This window comes from Corapipo altera, unplaced genomic scaffold, assembly GCF_003945725.1.
Source record: "Corapipo altera isolate COAL_440 unplaced genomic scaffold, ASM394572v1 180, whole genome shotgun sequence".
Classification (NCBI taxonomy): domain Eukaryota; kingdom Metazoa; phylum Chordata; class Aves; order Passeriformes; family Pipridae; genus Corapipo; species Corapipo altera.
Genome location: NW_020884915.1, coordinates 1,334,120 through 1,350,413, shown reverse-complemented (window position 1 = coordinate 1,350,413; position 16,294 = coordinate 1,334,120). Strand labels below are relative to the sequence as shown.

Genomic DNA, 16,294 nt, shown 5'->3' with positions numbered 1-16,294 from the left:
CTGAACTCATCTGCCCAAATAGCTTTGTGGGATGGTTATTAGAGGTTGTATTATTATTATTATTATTTCTATTCATTACAGTTTCAAAGTACTTTTGTGTCTGTAGTCACAAACCCCTGGACCAGGAACTGCACTAAGGAGGAAGGTGGTTACTGGTCACTGGCACAGGTTGCCCAGAGAAACTGTGGCTGCCCCATCCCTGGAAGTGTCCAAGGCCAGGCTGGACAGGGCTTGGAGCAACTTGGGATAGTGGAAGATGTCCCTGCCCATGGCAGGGGGTGGAACTGGATGGTCTTTGAGGTCCCTCCCAATACAAACCATTCCAAAACCATCACAGAGCCCACCCTGAGCACTTGCCCCACAACAGAACTACACAGCATGAGGACAGAGATCATTAAACACAACTTTATTGGGTTTCAATGTACAATTTTTTTTTAACATCTTCCTCCTTTCTTCTCTCACTCTTCTCCTTGGTGTCTCCATCCTACTTCGTAGATACAGGGCAACAGTTGCTTGGTTGTATTACCCAGACCAGTTCCAGCCTCAGTTTCCTTTTTTGATTTTTCTATTTTAGATTTTACACAGTAAGAAATCTGTAATTTTTGTCAGGTTAGAGCAAAGCATCTTTCAGATAATTTCCTTGCACCCTCACCACCCCTTCTTTGTCTGTTCTGGGGGTAGTTGCTGTCTTTTGTTACAAAGTCGTTTCTGAAACAGCTTAATTTATTTCAAGGTAAATACAAAAAAAAAAAAAGAGTCACATAACAAAGCTTTGTGGGCACCAAAAATGCATCGTTTTTTGATTAATTACCTGCAGCCTTTAGTTCACACTGCCCTGTCAGTAGTAGCACTAAGTCAAGAAAAAGAAACCAAAACCATTAAGTGCAACTGTTGCTTTATTTGAATGTTTAAGATATAAAATATAATAATATTACCTCTGTCACTATCACATTTCAACTGATCAAAGTGCACTGGTGATGTCACCAGCTGAAGTGGGGTCCCAGACTAGGAGGTCTCAAATCCTCCATCAGTTAATTTTGACCTGAACAGAGAAATTTTATCTAACAGTGAAGTTTAGCATTATATATGAGAAAAGAAGGAGGCTGGGTTCCATTATTTAATTTCTACAATTTAAAGTTCTGGGACAGTTAATTTAATTTAAAATTTCTGCATTTATAAGAATCTGAATAAAGGTAATCACTTTTTGAATTATACCACCAACTTTTAAAAACTTTTTATTACTTGTGGGACTTCAGGAACATTCCTCCTTTGTATGCTTTTGTAGAGGTTGTTTGCATGCCCTGACTCCAGACTGGGTGCTTTCTCTTCCTTTCCCTGTAAAACTTAGGTCACTACATTGCACAACGACAAGTGGCCAAAAAAAAAAAAAAATCAATTTGTAATCTGATTTGAGGGTTTTGATTTCCTCTGATGAGTTTAAATTTCATTAAAAGCAACCTTATTCTCACATAAAAGAACTCCTTGAAGGGTAAAACAGGGAATTGTCTCAAAGAGTATAAAGAATCTCCGCTCCTTTGTGCTATTTATTCACGGCATTAATTGTGGGGTCCGGCGGGCGGTGTCGGTTGGCAGATGCACCATTATCGGCCCCGGGATCTGCGTGAGGAGGGGAGGGGAAGCACAAGGGCTCACATTCAAAAATCACTCTGTGCCGTATCGACACTTTAGTTATCAACAGCCCTTATTATCTGCTTAGCAGCGGATCGCAGCTTGCCCGTGACATAATAAGCTACAAATCACTGGTGGGGCCTTTCTGCATTCTCCTAATTGTGTGTATTCTCTGGAAAAAAATTATCGTCGGGCCTCTTGTCTTGATGAGAAATTGACATTTTCTGCGGGAGCCTGGTGAGGACTATGTGGGGAGATAAGACTTATAGTTGTTTTAAAGGAGTGCAGCCATTCTTTCAGAGGCCTCTTTATTGCTCTAGTTGACCCACTTGATGAGTATGGATTTCATGAGGTCTTTTTCAGCATTTGAACTATAAAAGGTTCAGAATGACACCACCCCTTATAGACAAAAGATAACCTTGCCCTTTGAATATATTGATTCTTTATTAACTAGGCTGTTTAATGCAATGAAATGAGGCATTAGATTGAAGCCTATTTCAAGTGCTTTGAATAATCTTTAAAAGCTTGAAAGACTTTTAAAAGCTGCTCTGCAGTAATTGGCGTATACTTTTAGAGACTGTTATTCCTTCATTTTTGATTAAGGAATTTTTATCATCTTCTTATGTCTAAACTCACTGTAGGCTGACACAACATATTTCCTCACCAGGGCTATTACCCAGCTACAGATGTAGGTGGCGGATCGCTCTAGGACTTGTCACTCCTAGTACAGCTTGTGTGGGTTTTCTCCTTTTGTATTTCCTTTGCATTGAAAGTTAGAGGAACCATTTAGATGCTCATTATTCAAACCTTTGAAATAAACCTAAAAGGAAAAGCGCCAGTAGGCATCACGCAGACTTTCATCCCTAAAAACCATCTTATTTTTTTAGTGGCATGCATCTGATTATGCCGCCGTTTAAACACGATACATGGATACACATTCAAAGTGGAACAGTTTTCAATGCATAATAATAATAATAATAATCCAAAGTGCTCTATAGCTTTAACACCTGTTTTCGTCACAACTGTTTTAATAGAACATGATAACAATGGAAATAGTGGAGAAGAAAGGAAATATGGTTAAATATCCCCATTTTTCTCCTTCGTAGGTTGTGACTACAGTGAGCTGCACCTTCTCATCACACTCCATCACTCTGCCACTAAGACACGGGGTGGTGAAGGAGGGGCTCTGGCACACGGTGTGTCATTTGGCACTACATCCACATACACCAGTCCATATATTTACTTTGGAACTCAGAGTTTCTCAGTGCCCTCTCGAAGTTGTCAGCAGCCCTCTGATTAATGACCGGATCAAAATCCATAACAAAATCCCTGCTTTACCACCATAGGCACTTACATTGCTCTGCCAGACCCATATTCCTGAAAAAAAAAAACCTTTTTTTGCTGCTACTGCTCACACACAACGATACAGGAGCACACTTGGCATCTGGGATGGGAAACTCAGACCCGGAATCAAGCAAAGTGTTGTAACTCTCTCTGACTCAGAGGCTGCATCGTACCCTCCTCAGTATATACATATATATATATGTTTTAACTCCGTTATATGTACACTGCACGTACTATGGTCCAGAGGGTGAAATATTTGTCCTCAGCATTATAATTAACTAAAGCATTTACTTCCTTAGCAGCAGTTAAAAGACGAGCACGTCGACCTTCGGTGTCCAAGTGCCGCGTGGAAAATTTGGGTTGTGCTTTGTTTAAAATAACTTTTCCTGTTTACAGACTTTTACAATATGATATTAAAATAGTAAAAAAAAAAAATCTACTGTTACCTTCACTTTACGAAAACGGTGTCTAAAGTGCACAGCTTTGGTTAAATAAGAAAAAGAGATATTCTACTGTTACCTTCACTTCACAAAAAGTGAGTGGTTTTGGCTAAGTGCTGCGCCAAGGTTGAGAAACAAGGCATTTTTCTGTGGAGCAGAGGTCTCCTTCCTCATCCTCCTCCCAAGGAACTGAAAAGACTATGTCAAGGGTTGGGTTTTTTCATAACCAAGAAATAAAAATTATGATATTTAGAAATGAAACCCCCAGTGTTGCATTTTTTCATTTCATATTTTAGTCACTTTTTTTAATAATCAAACCAGATAAAATTACTAAAAATGAAATTCACAGACAAGAAATACTTTAATTAAATATTGTGTAAAATGAACATTTTTTTATACAGTTAAATATATGAAAAAATGTACAGATAAAACAATCTTATTGTAGGGTCTTTAACAGTAAAATCTACCATTTAGTGAAGCTTTTCGTCTGGAGACAATGAAGCAATGAGTGCATTGACTAATTAATCTAAAACACAAACAGATTGCATTTATGAAGGAACTTGCAGACTTTCTTAACATGTACACGTGACCTCTTTTGTTTTTTTTTTTAGAGCAAAACCTTACTTAGACAAAATATAACGGAGGCAATTCAGTTCCAAAGTGACTTCTCAGGCTTTCCCACTTAGCCAGGCCTTGGCCATGCTCACAGAGCTGTATCGTTCTTCTAAACCCTTTAATAAAAGCTTTACTAAAATGTGCATTTTTTTGCCCAGAAAGAAAAAAAATTAAGAATAATAATAAAAATAATTTTAAAAAATTATTCCTCCTTTTTGGTTAAAACGTGAATTCTGCTGCAGTTTGCAATGTGTTTTGCAGTGCTGTGCTGGCAAACCAGTTAGTGCAAAGGAAAAATAAAAACAACTCCACGTTTTTCTTGCTCAGTTTGGCACTAAGAGCCACGGAATATAACAGAGGTCATTCCAGTTTAAAAAATACAGTCAGCTATGGGTCATTTACAAAAGGTTCCCTAAAAAAAAACACCCCAAGAAACCTAAATAAACAACTCCCAGACATTAAAAATTCAGTGTGATCCTGATTTCCCGTGTTGGAGCAGTGCAGGGTTTGGGAGAATGCAGAGTGCAGCAGAAAATCGACACAGAAAGGAGTGGGAGAATTGTACACCGGGATTGTGCTTTTTTTTTCCCCTTATTTTTTACACCAGAAATCATCCAAATGAAATCGTGATTAACAACTGTGGTGTAAGCCTGTGATAAAACAGCACAAAAGTTCTTCAAAGAAGTTCACTTTTAAGGCATCAGAGAAGTTCATGTGGCAAACATTTTAATTAAAACATCAGAAGTGAATTTATTTTTAAACTTTAGGCCTCTGAATTTTTCCAGTAAACACAGTTCAGCTATGTGGCAAAGTCATGGGTGGCAGCTAAAAATGACTTTTTACAATCTTTAAAAAAAAAAAAAATAAAAAAAAAATAAAAACAAACAAACAGAAATAGGAAATAAAAAATGCAACCACAAAATAGATTCATCTTTTCTGTGGCTGTATCACATGCACATATTCTACTAGTATTCATTACAGCCATGTGGCACAATTTTGATTTGACTATACAACGAACGACTTTTTTTTTCAAAATTATTTGTTCTGATAACTTAAAAATAATATAAAAATAAACAATGAATTCGACTTTTCCTCAAAAAAATAATAAAGAAAAAAAGGATGGAAAGGCTAAACAATAGCAACTTTATGAAGTACAAATGAAATGCACGGACACTCATTTATTTAAAAGAAAAACATGAAGGCAATGGTTCTTGGCTTAATGCTTTTTTCAGCATCACGATACCAGGCCAGGACAAAAACCAATACATACAGGAACATAAAAAAAAAAAAAATATGAAAAGCAATATACAAAATTTTAAAGATAAATACAATATTTATAGTTGATATGTTACAAAATAAATTCCCTTAGTGACTGCAAGTGTTTATGTGAAAGAAAGTGTTGCGATGGGTAAGACTATTTTATTCCTTATAGCCTCCATAAGGAATAAAACTGCTTTTTGTTTTCTAAATATTTAAGTGGATCTGAAAAAAATTCAAGACAAGTGTATAAATATTTAGCTACAACTTTGGCAAAATCACAAAAGTCTACAATTTTATAACCACATACAAAACACATTAGGGAAGAAGGATCTAGAAGTCAAAAGGACAATTTTCTGGTACAAGAAACATAGACTTCACAGTAGCCTAAAATGCAATAGTATACAGTGCTAGCAAAAGTTGAAAAAATGTTGCAGATCACACTTGCTTAACAGGAAGCTCTAGCAGTGGAAGTATATTTTTTTCATTTTTTAAACCAACAGACAGTAGCAATTTCTTTTTTTTTTCTCTGTCAGTGTGCTTGTTGAAGGCAAGAGAATTCAATATCAAAGTTACAATTTCTAACTACAATAAGTTACAAAGTTCCATTTCATTAAGATGAAGTTAAGCAACGATAAACCCCCCCGTGCCCGCCCCCGCGCCCAGGTTTTTTGTGTGGTTTTTTTTTCTAATCATATATTCATCCTTATTTTTTTTTTATTCTTTTTTTCCAGTTTGATGGCTCATAACCTCCTTGGCCCCCTTTTTTTCCACCACAAAAAAATATTTCACATTATAGAGATACACAACCATTGTGAATCTAGTTATGAGTACAGAAAAATGTTCGGAGGCATTTTTCATCAGTGTTTCATGATAATCAAAATGGTGCATCCACAAAGTTTCTCCCAACACATAGCAAGTACTAGACATAGCCAAGACGTAATCAGAAACTTTATACAAAATAGGCGTCGCTTTTTCCTTATTCTCCAGGACTGAGAAATGTGAAAATATGAGAAAAATTCAGTCAATAAAATGGAATTGTTCATGAAGAAGTAGGTTGTTTGCATGTAGATTCTTAATAGTTTAAATAAAATCTTTAAACAAAGTCTTTTTTTTTCTTTTTTTTTTTTTGTTTGTTTTTTTTTCCTGTAGCATTTCGATTTGTTGCTGATTCTGCGTGAAGATACTGCTTCCATCAGCATGTCTTAATATACTAAACTTGTCCCCTAAGCCCATCCTCTGCAGCTTGGTGCTACGGTAGGTAAACAAAAGTGACTTTACATTGGCGGGACTACAAGCCCGGACATGGCTAAAAGAGAAAAGAGAAGAAAAAGGAGCCGTTATTGTCACAACTGGGGGAAGGCACAACTGGTTCAAAGCCATCGCGATGCTCAAACAGAGGATGCAGAGTCGGGTTCCTCCACGTCATCCTTGGACCAAGGGACCATGGACACGCACCTCTCATAGCAAAACAAAGGGCTTCTCCTTGGGAAAAGAGGTTCTGAGCAGGATTTTGAGGGAAGGGCACTCTGACTCCTTGCTCAGTTCTCCAGGCTCCCAACAACACTCCTGACCATAACACCATTCCTTAGGGACATCCCCTCTAACCATCATTTCATGCCCAGACCTGCACCTGGGCAGAAAACCTCCTTTTCCACGATTCTACTTTATGACAAAAACAGGACTGAGCAAGCCAAGAACTCTCCAAGACCAAAGCCAAGGACTCTACACCTCCTCCCAACTCTGGAGCTCAAATGCCATAAAAACACAGTGACAGGACCTGAGGGAACAGCCTGAAAGTTGTGTCAGGGCAGGTTTAGGTTGGATGTCAGGAGGAAGTTCTTCCCCCAGAGGGTGGTTGGGTATTGAACAGGCTCCCCAGGGCAGTGGTCACAGCACCAAGGCTGACAGAGCTCAAGGAGCATTTGGATGATACCCTCAGGCACATGGTGTGACTCTTGGGGATGGTCCTGTGCAGGGCCAGGAGTTGGACTCGATGATCCTTGTGAATTCTTTCCAAATCAGCATATTCTGTGATTCTGTGATTCTATCAGTAGCCTAGACCAGCCATATCCAGAGCTTTTTAAGAGATAAAGACTGATATGCCAACAACCACTGTTTTTTTCCCTAGTTAACTCTTTGGTAGAAACATATTTTAGACAGTCTTTAATTTTAGTGTTGTTTAATTTTTGCCGCAATGATATTTCTCATTAATTTATGTACAACAGATATTAATAAATTTGTTCGTGTAGTGATGTGAACTTCAATTTCTCAGTTCATTAATTTCAACAATATTAATTTATTTCTGATTCGCTGTTACAGTTTTATGGTTTGGAAGAGCTGGGTCCATACACATTTCATAGGTGACACAACTTCCTGCAGCAGCATGGTCTGCACCATCAGCGCTGCTCCAACGGATGCACCCAGAGCCCTGAGCAGTCCTGGTCCTTCTGGCACCATTTTTGGGAAGGGTTTGGATGGGATGTTCTCTAGAGCACAGCTCAAGTGATCCCCTTGAAACAGGTTAAAGTTTTCCAACTCTACCACTTTTTTCCCCAATTAGGCATAGCAAATATGTTGAAATTGAAGCTGAAGTTATAATTTTGCATTTTTTATAATAATGAATGTTTTAAAGCTAAACAGCAACTGAACTTAGAAAATTTAACTGGGGAATAGTGCATATATTGGCAGAGACCCTTCTGACCTGAAACATTTAGTTTCCTCATCATGTTTTCACAGAATCCAAGAATCACTGAGGTTGGAAAAGCCCTCCCAGCCCATCGAGTCCATCCTGTGCCTGATGCCCACCTTGTCACCCAGCCCAGAGCACTGAGTGCCACATCCAGTGGTTCCTTGGACACCTCCAGGGATGGGGACTCCACCACCTCCCTGGGCAGCCCCTTCCAATGCTTGACCACCTTTTAAAGAATCCTTAAAACAACCCTTCTCTAAATCTCTGTTCCACACTGCATCAACCTGGGCCAGCAGATGACCTTGCCCTGTGTTTGGACCTGCCAAACCCCTGCTCTCAGATTGGCTTCTCCAACGGGATTCAGTCAGCAGGAAACCTGTCACCACATCAGTCTGGTTACCTGGCATGCACTTGAACTGGAGGATGCTGGAGATCATTTTGAGATGTTATCATAGACTCACAGAACCATTAAGGCTGGAAAAGACCTTTAAGATCATTCAGTCCACCCATCAACCAGCACCACCACCATGTTCACCACTCAACCATGTCCTCCAAGTCCATGCTGCATTAGCACCATCAGCTTCTCCATCCCTGGAAATGTCCAAGGCCAGGTTGGACGGGGCTTGGAGCAACCTGGAATAGTGGAAGGTGTGCCTGCCCATGGCAGGGGGTGGGACTGGATGGTCTTTAAGGTCTCTTCTAACCCAAACCACTCTGGGATTCTATGATTCTACTGTGTGAAAAATTAGATTATCTGCTGCATGCTTTTTTTTGCGGGGGGGGGGGGGGCATAGGGAAGAAGTCTAAATTTTTTAATTTAACTATTTTTGTTGAATTCTCCCTGTGGCACAATGGGAGGGGGGTGCAAGGTTGGTGCTCCAGACATTTATTTCACTGTTCTTTTAGTGGCAGCATTTGACAATTGTGAATTTCTGCGCTGCGCTTCCTGCTGTGCAAATTGATACCAAATGCCTTCTTAAAGAAAAATGAGCTGGCTAGTTTTTTAATAATAATTTTAATACTTTCATCCAGGGAAAGACCAGAAAATTAAGCAGGATGCAATTTTAAAAGAATATAGAGACCCCTGTGCTCTGCATTACAGTCCTATAACCAGAGAGCAATATCTTTCACAATCTATAGAAAGTAAATTACAATTGAAAACCAAATTTTGAATATATATTGTACTTTCAACTTCGCAGGGAGCCAGCAATTTCTCACTAAAAAAAAAATATTTTATACCTCAAATGTCCATTGTTTTAAACAGGAAAAGGCTCTCTGCCCAAAGGAACACATACAGTAGGATCCTGCTCTTAAAAAAGTGTGTGAGTACTTGACTTTGTGATCATAGATTATGCAATGGAGGCCATATGGAGTCAAAAAGATTGTGGTTTTTTGGATATGGCCCAAAGGCCCTTTTTTGTAGACTTAGTCACAGGAGTGAGTCATGGCCACAGGACAACAGAGAGAGAGAGGTTTCTCCTCTGTGATTTGCAGCTTCCGAGCGTTGACCCTGATCAGGTACCGGCTGGCTGGGGATGGATGTGCAGCTGACATGGGTGCAGCAAGCAGGAAGACAACACATCAGTCCTGGCTGTCATGGCCTGCACCCTGACCCCTCTGAGATCTCCCCAGATTGTCTTCTTTTTTATTTGTTTTTATTCTTAACCTCTGTCTTTGTAAAATCACAGACTTGTTTGGATTGGAAGAGACCTTAAAGACCATCTCGTTCCAACCCCCTGCCATGAGCAGGGACACCTTCCACTAGTAGGTGTCTTGGATCTCTTTAGAAAAAAATCTGTTGGCTAAAGGCCATGTTCCCTCTCAGGCAGTAGGTCCTACAGTGCAGTGGGTTTTGGGGTCGTGCTTCCAGGCAGCAAGATCTTCATTCTAGTGAGGAGGGCTCAGGTGGTCCTGATGCTTAGGGTGATGTTAGCATAAGCCAGGAGGTAGAGCAGCTCAACCTCTGCTTTATACTTTGTTAGGAGGCAAAAATATCCACCTGGGCTCCAGGTGGAGCTTCATAGCTCGGGCCCTGTGTTCTCACCATCTTAGGTGTACCAAGAACAGCATTTTTCCCACACATAGACACATCCTGCGGTGGTTTACCCAGCAAAGATCAGTGCAATTATTCTCCAAATCCCTGCAAAAGGACCACCTGTGTCTGCATTCTTATCCATTCTTATCCATGTCCTGCTTTATACATAAACTGAAGGATTTACCTCCAATACAACAACAGTGACCACGAGTTCTTACTTCCCTTTTGGTTTGACTAAATGTGTGTGACCATTTCTAAAAGCGCAGACTCTTCAGCTGCCACTCAGCTCCTTTACATCCTGCTCTGTAATGAGACTCTGTACTTCAAGATTACAAAAAAAAACTTCTGCTGCATTGGACTGCAGCTCTTAAATTCCAAATTTTAACTTAATGTAGAAAATGTGCTGATCAGATAACTCTCAAGCTGTTTGCACAGTGTCCAGAAAGAAACTTTATAAAGAGCTCAATGTCCATAAATGACTAAGAAAATGGGAAGAAAGAATAGAAATTTCCTAAACAACTGTATGGGTCAAATGCAGTATAAATAAGTGCCAACACAGGAGTGTTGGTGGCTTTTCTTTATGATATATCATGAAGGAAGGAGATGACAAATTGACCCCTGTCTTGCCACTCAGTTCTGGCAGCAGTTCAGTTCAAGGTAGTGCTTGAAATCTGTGAGGACAACTGAGGGAAGTGTTGTCAACCTAAAACTTTTTGTGAATTCAGTCTGAATTAACTCAATAGTTTTGGTTGGGAAAAGTGATGTTGCCTCTGCTTTGAAGGAACCTGAGTGAGGTGAGGTGGTGGTGAGGGCCTGGCACAGGTTGCCCAGAGAAGTTTTGGCTGCCCCATCCATGTAAGTGTCCAAGGACAAGTTGGACAGGGCTTGGAGCAACCTGGGATAGTGGAAAGCATCTCTGCCCTAAGTTGGAACTAGATCGTCTTTAAGGTCCCTTCCAACCCTACCCATCCCAGGATTCTATGATGCTCTGTAAGTTCCCAAATTCCTCACAATACTGAGCATCACTTTGTGGTGCTACTTTACATAAACAATTCAACTTTTTGTCACAACCCTGCTCTAGTTACCACAACTCACTGCTCTAATTACCAGACCAGAAGGACATTCTCCCTATTTCTCTGTGTCATTCTGCTCAACACAAAATGATTCCATTCAGCCAGTTGAGGAAAAAATGGCAAACGTTTGTTTCCTTGTTTGTTTTCAACACTTCTATTTATTTTCAGTTCGGCTGCTGAAACAAAATCCAAAAGGATGACACCAGATCTGCTGCTTGGATTGCAGTATCCTAAAATCAGGGATTAGTGGCATTGTTAAGTCTTCACTGGGCTGTCCGGCCATGGAAAAAGCTTAGTCCAGAAAAAGGCTGGGCTCAGCCTAAGAGTTAAATTGATGACCTAGTTAACAAAATCAGTATTGGCTGTTTCAAAGCCATTTTCTGAGTTTTATGTATGAAGCATTTTGCACTTGAGGCTGGAGATGTACAATTTTTAAAGGCCTGGGGAGGTACCCAAGGGACATCAGGTGCTTGGTGCAGGCATTCAGCCCACCCTGTTCTCCTTAAAACCACACTTCGCAGTAATCTAGTGCTTTTAAGCACCTAAACCCTTGCCTATCTGATGAGAAGCCCTGTATTTACATACTGAAATTACAGAAATTCATATCATTTTAGTTTAGATGTTTCAATAGTTGTATTTTTCAGAGTAAATCACAATCAACATGTTAATATGAATATATATATAAATATCTGCTACAGAGTAGTTGTCTCAGATCTCTCACGTTACCACATTTACAATATTTTATTTTAATTGTTTATTTTATTAATTTTATTATTATCTTTTATTTCTATTATTTTAGTTTATTATTTTATTTTTAAGATTTTATTTTTCATTATATTATTTCAGTATTTACTTTTCATAGTAGTGTCTTTATAAAAAGAGGAAAGTAGGACACTGGATTATTTTATTAATGGATTATTTTTTCTAAGAATGTCAATATAGTTTTCTCCTTACAGTAGTAACATAGCAAAGCTTCCAGTAAAGAAATATGAAAGAAACTGTTAATCTAATTATCCTTTTCTTTAACTTTCATCCCACAATAATTTTGCATAGCTGAATCCTCAGCTCTTCCTTGACCTGAGTGCATAACAATCTCTCATATGCTTTTTTGGGCCAAGAAGTGAATAACAAGCTACAGAAACATTAGTTTTAAGATCTTGGTGGTGGACAGACAGTTCTGTGGGGTTGGGATTATGTCTCTCCAAAGTGCCTTCAGATCCTACAAAATGCAGGTGTTCAGAATTTGTTTGGCAAATTAAAATATCTGTCATCTGTTTGCCTGTGAGTGCTTATTGTATCATGGGTGTCATGGTAATACAAAGAATAAATAACACTGTACTGCTAATTCTTAACTGAAGAAGTCAAGAGGAGTGATGACCTCCGGGGTATGAGTGTCCTCAAGCCTTCCTGATTTCAATGGGATCTGAAGTGCTCCAATTTACTGCACAATGAGACTCAACCAGAGGCAAACATTCAAATTATTCTAATCCATCTATAGTCTTATCTTCTAAATGCTACAATATGTCTTAAAAGTGGTACAATAGGACCTAAGTCTTCCTTTTTGGGAAGACTTCTTTGTCCATATTTTTGTTCTTCTACCAAACATACACTGTATTGTAATTCCTCCTGCCCCACTCCCAGCAGATGACCATGAGAGTTCTGAAACTGGTTTATAAGCTTTTCCTTTCACTCCACCCACACAAAATCACATGGATTAAAAAGAAAAAAATTACCAAAAAAGCAAATTATTAAAATTGCCTGCCTTAAATTAAATATTCAGTTCACTTAGGGATGTAACCACTCTAACACCACAGTAAGAGAGCGAGCTGGGACCACCAGAGCATGCAAACCCCCTGCATACAGGGCTACCTAGTCCAGGGGAAGGTTAGTTCACTGAATGCGAGCTTAACCTGATTTATATTAACTTCACATATTTGAAATCACTATTGCACCCTATGTAAAGCAAGGAAATCACACCACGTCTTACCAGAACGCTGCTGGATTTAAACATCCACAGAAATGTGTTCAAAAACATATAAACACACAGAGTACATGAACCCTCCAAGAGGCATTCAGGGATACAGTATTCCTTTAAAATTTAAGTCACAAACTCCTAAGGGAAAATACCAGAAAAACAGCTAGTGTTTTCTCTAATGCAAGTATTAAAAATGAACTAAAGAACTCAGCAGACCATTCGTGCTACCCTATTTCTCCCCTTGCTTTTGCATCACTACGAGAGCACCAGGAACCTAAAAAAAAAATTAGCCAGGTACCTTTCTCCCAGAGAAACCATCAGGGCTTGAGTTTATGCACCAAAAAAAAAAAAAAAAAGGTAATACATAGAAGATTGAGAGAGATCCAGCTCACCTTGAAGTCCATTTCCATTTGCACTGGTGCAAGATGGTGGAGGAGAGGCTTGGGGCCTGACAACAGGAGCGAAGGCGCTCTTTTGTTTCACTGCAGAGATGACATTGGCAGGTGAGAATGAGAAAATGCCGTGTGTACTGCTACAGTTTGAAGGGAGGGTGACCGAAGAGGCTGCCATGGTAGGGCTTGACGGCACTACTGCAATAAAGCAAAAATAATCAGGACTCAGATTGAGGTTTTCACGGCAAACACGGAAAAAGAGAGTGATAGGGCCTTGCCTCTTAAAATATATATAGAAATATATATATATATATAAAAAAAATATATATAAAAAAATAAAAATGAAATGCCTTGGCTTGGCCACTCTCTGGATAACAGGCAAACTCTTTTGTGTTGGACTTTTGTTACGAATTGCACAGTCCAATTTTTATTTTGTTTCATTTTTTTTTTGTTTTGGTTCGGTTTATTTTTTTTCTCTATCTGAGATTGTATTCTGGCAGAAAACAGATCAATTTATTATTTTCATTTTTACGTCCAGCCTCCAGAGTCACCCCTCCTTTTATCCAGTAGCTGACAATAGAGGAAAATCAAAACAATGCAAGGAGTTGATTTTGTAGTAAATATGAATCTATATGATGATGTGTTACCAAAAATAGACACTTACTGCCGTAAGGAGAGTTAGCTGAGGAGCCATTAAGAAATCCAGGGGAACCTGGTACACCTAGATTGGGCATGCCGGCATTGCCATATCCATTCATGCTATTGCTGACTGTGTTGTAATTGGACTGCTGAGGAGTACTGCTGGGAACATATCCTCGCGGGGAAACACTGCTTGTGTTGCGACTGTAACCTACTGTGTTAGAAACCCCCCCACCCCAAAAAAATAATGTTATTTTATAAGATAGACTTAGGGCTGGGGGGTTTCCTCATGCAGCATATATTACACAGTTTTAATTGATTGCACAGCTTTGCTCTGAGTTGTCTCTCACTGCCCTATCAACTCTTGCAGCTTGAGATAACCTTATCACGCCAACCCTACTTAAATCATCCGCGAGCACTCTATGTTGTCTCTCCTCTTAGCACAGACAGCCAACAAAAGCTCTCTTCGATCCAGCTGTGTCAGGTGCCTTCACGTTTGTCTTTAGGAGCAATTATCAACAGGCTCAAGTCCCGCTTTGTACCAACACACTGCGTGAACTTTCAGCCTCTCCAGACCTTCAAATGCCAGAGCTGACAAGAAAAACTTTTTTGTTGCAGTGATTTACTTTAAAAGGCTGTTTTGGGGTCTTCATTTTGTGATTGATATTTTTATGCTAACAACAAGCTTTCATAAGGTGTAGCCATCAGTGAAAACTAATTCAAGAGCAAGTACAGAATTTTATAAGGCTTATTAGCTTGGAAATGCATTAAAAGACAATCTTTTTAGAAGAGGAAACATAGCAGAATCAGGATTTTAAACAACAATTTGTTCCTATCTGAGCAATCAATTTAATAATTATGTTGCAAGCAAAAAAAAAATATGCGTTTGAACATATCTAATAATCCTGTTTCCCTCCTTTCATTAGTATCAAAATTAATTTTAAATGCAATATGCTACATGCATTTTCAATTACAACAGGTAAATTAAATCAACTATTACTTTTATTAGTAACATATATGTCACACATGCCTACAAACAGAGTATTTTAAAATCACAGACATCAAATTAGATTTATCTGTGTAAATATTCCAAAACCAGGTGGAGGTACCTAGACGTAATTATTTTATATTAAAAAAAAAACCATACACATTGTATATTTACTGTGAATAACAAAGAGCTTTCGACACTTTGCCAATTGTATTTTTTCCCCCCCACTAGCGATGCTTTATGATAACAGTAAATGAAAGAACAGGAAGAATTAAATATTTCAAGAAAGTTAAAGACGGCATTTCAGACACACGAGTAGGTAGAGAGAAAGAGATAGGACACGGCGGCGGTGACATCAGCTCAGATTGATGGCACTGGCCAAAAGCAGTCACCAAGGTGGAGGATTAACTCTTGAAATCCCACCTACCTTGGTCGTTGGCTTGTGATGTTTCGGAGACGTTGACGGCGAGCTGGCTGCTGAAGGAGTTCACCCCCATCATGCCGGTGTGAGCGGGAGTGTTGGCTAGAGTGGGGATCTGGTTGTGGTTGCGGGGCACGCTGTACAACGCCTCGGCAATGTCAGCTGCTCGTTTCAGGATTATCTCCTGGAAAGACAGAAAAGAGGCTCTGACAACTCAGACGCTGATTTGTGCAAATAGCCCAAGTTGCAATAATGCTAAAATTTATCGAAGAGATTCAGGTGGAATTATAGTGAGGGCGGAGAGTTTGCTGCGTGTTTCAACAACACCTCCTGTTTTTCTCCCTACATGCAATTCCACCTCAGCACAGTAAGTATAAAGAAATAAAGAAATTAATATAAAATCAGAGTTTAGCACTGGAAGTGAAGTCAAAATCCCAACACACATTTTATTCACTCAGGGCGGGAGATGTATTTTCAGCAGTTCGCAAAATACAGTAGGTCTGATCCGCTCAGTTTAGCAGATTTCTTTAGGACTTCCCATTAGTCACTGTATATTTTGGCCCGAGTTCAAGGTTATTCTCTTGCCTTAATGCTTGCTTATGCTTTTGGCACCTTACACTTAATTGTCATTTCTGATGGGCAAACGAGCGGCGAGAGGAGAAGGGGAAGATGAAGCGTTTCCCTCAGAGCATTGCATCACATCAGACTGCCCTCAAGGTGGCTGGCAAAGCCCGGCTGTGTACAAAGGGAACGTGCTGATGCTCTGCCAGCTCTGCAAAGAGCAGGTATTGATC

General features: G+C 39.4%; 1 protein-coding gene across 8 annotated transcripts in view; it reads right to left on the bottom strand.

Annotated features, from left to right (window-relative positions):
• Positions 1-1,377: 1,377 nt before the first annotated feature.
• The window catches only part of EBF3 (EBF transcription factor 3), a 125,606-nt gene continuing 110,689 nt past the window's right edge, over positions 1,378-16,294 (bottom strand). For 3 of the 8 annotated variants that reach the window (XM_027655244.1, XM_027655246.1, XM_027655249.1), the window contains exons 13-16: positions 15,507-15,684; positions 14,117-14,305; positions 13,453-13,650; positions 1,378-6,594 (exon numbers count right to left, since the gene is read on the bottom strand). In XM_027655244.1, coding sequence (XP_027511045.1) covers positions 6,563-6,594; positions 13,453-13,650; positions 14,117-14,305; positions 15,507-15,684 — 597 coding nt within the window. In that variant the 3' untranslated portion in view covers positions 1,378-6,562. The remainder of the gene's footprint in view (positions 6,595-13,452; positions 13,651-14,116; positions 14,306-15,506; positions 15,685-16,294) is intronic. The other 5 variants (XM_027655247.1, XM_027655248.1, XM_027655250.1 and 2 more) reach the window with 3 other exon arrangements.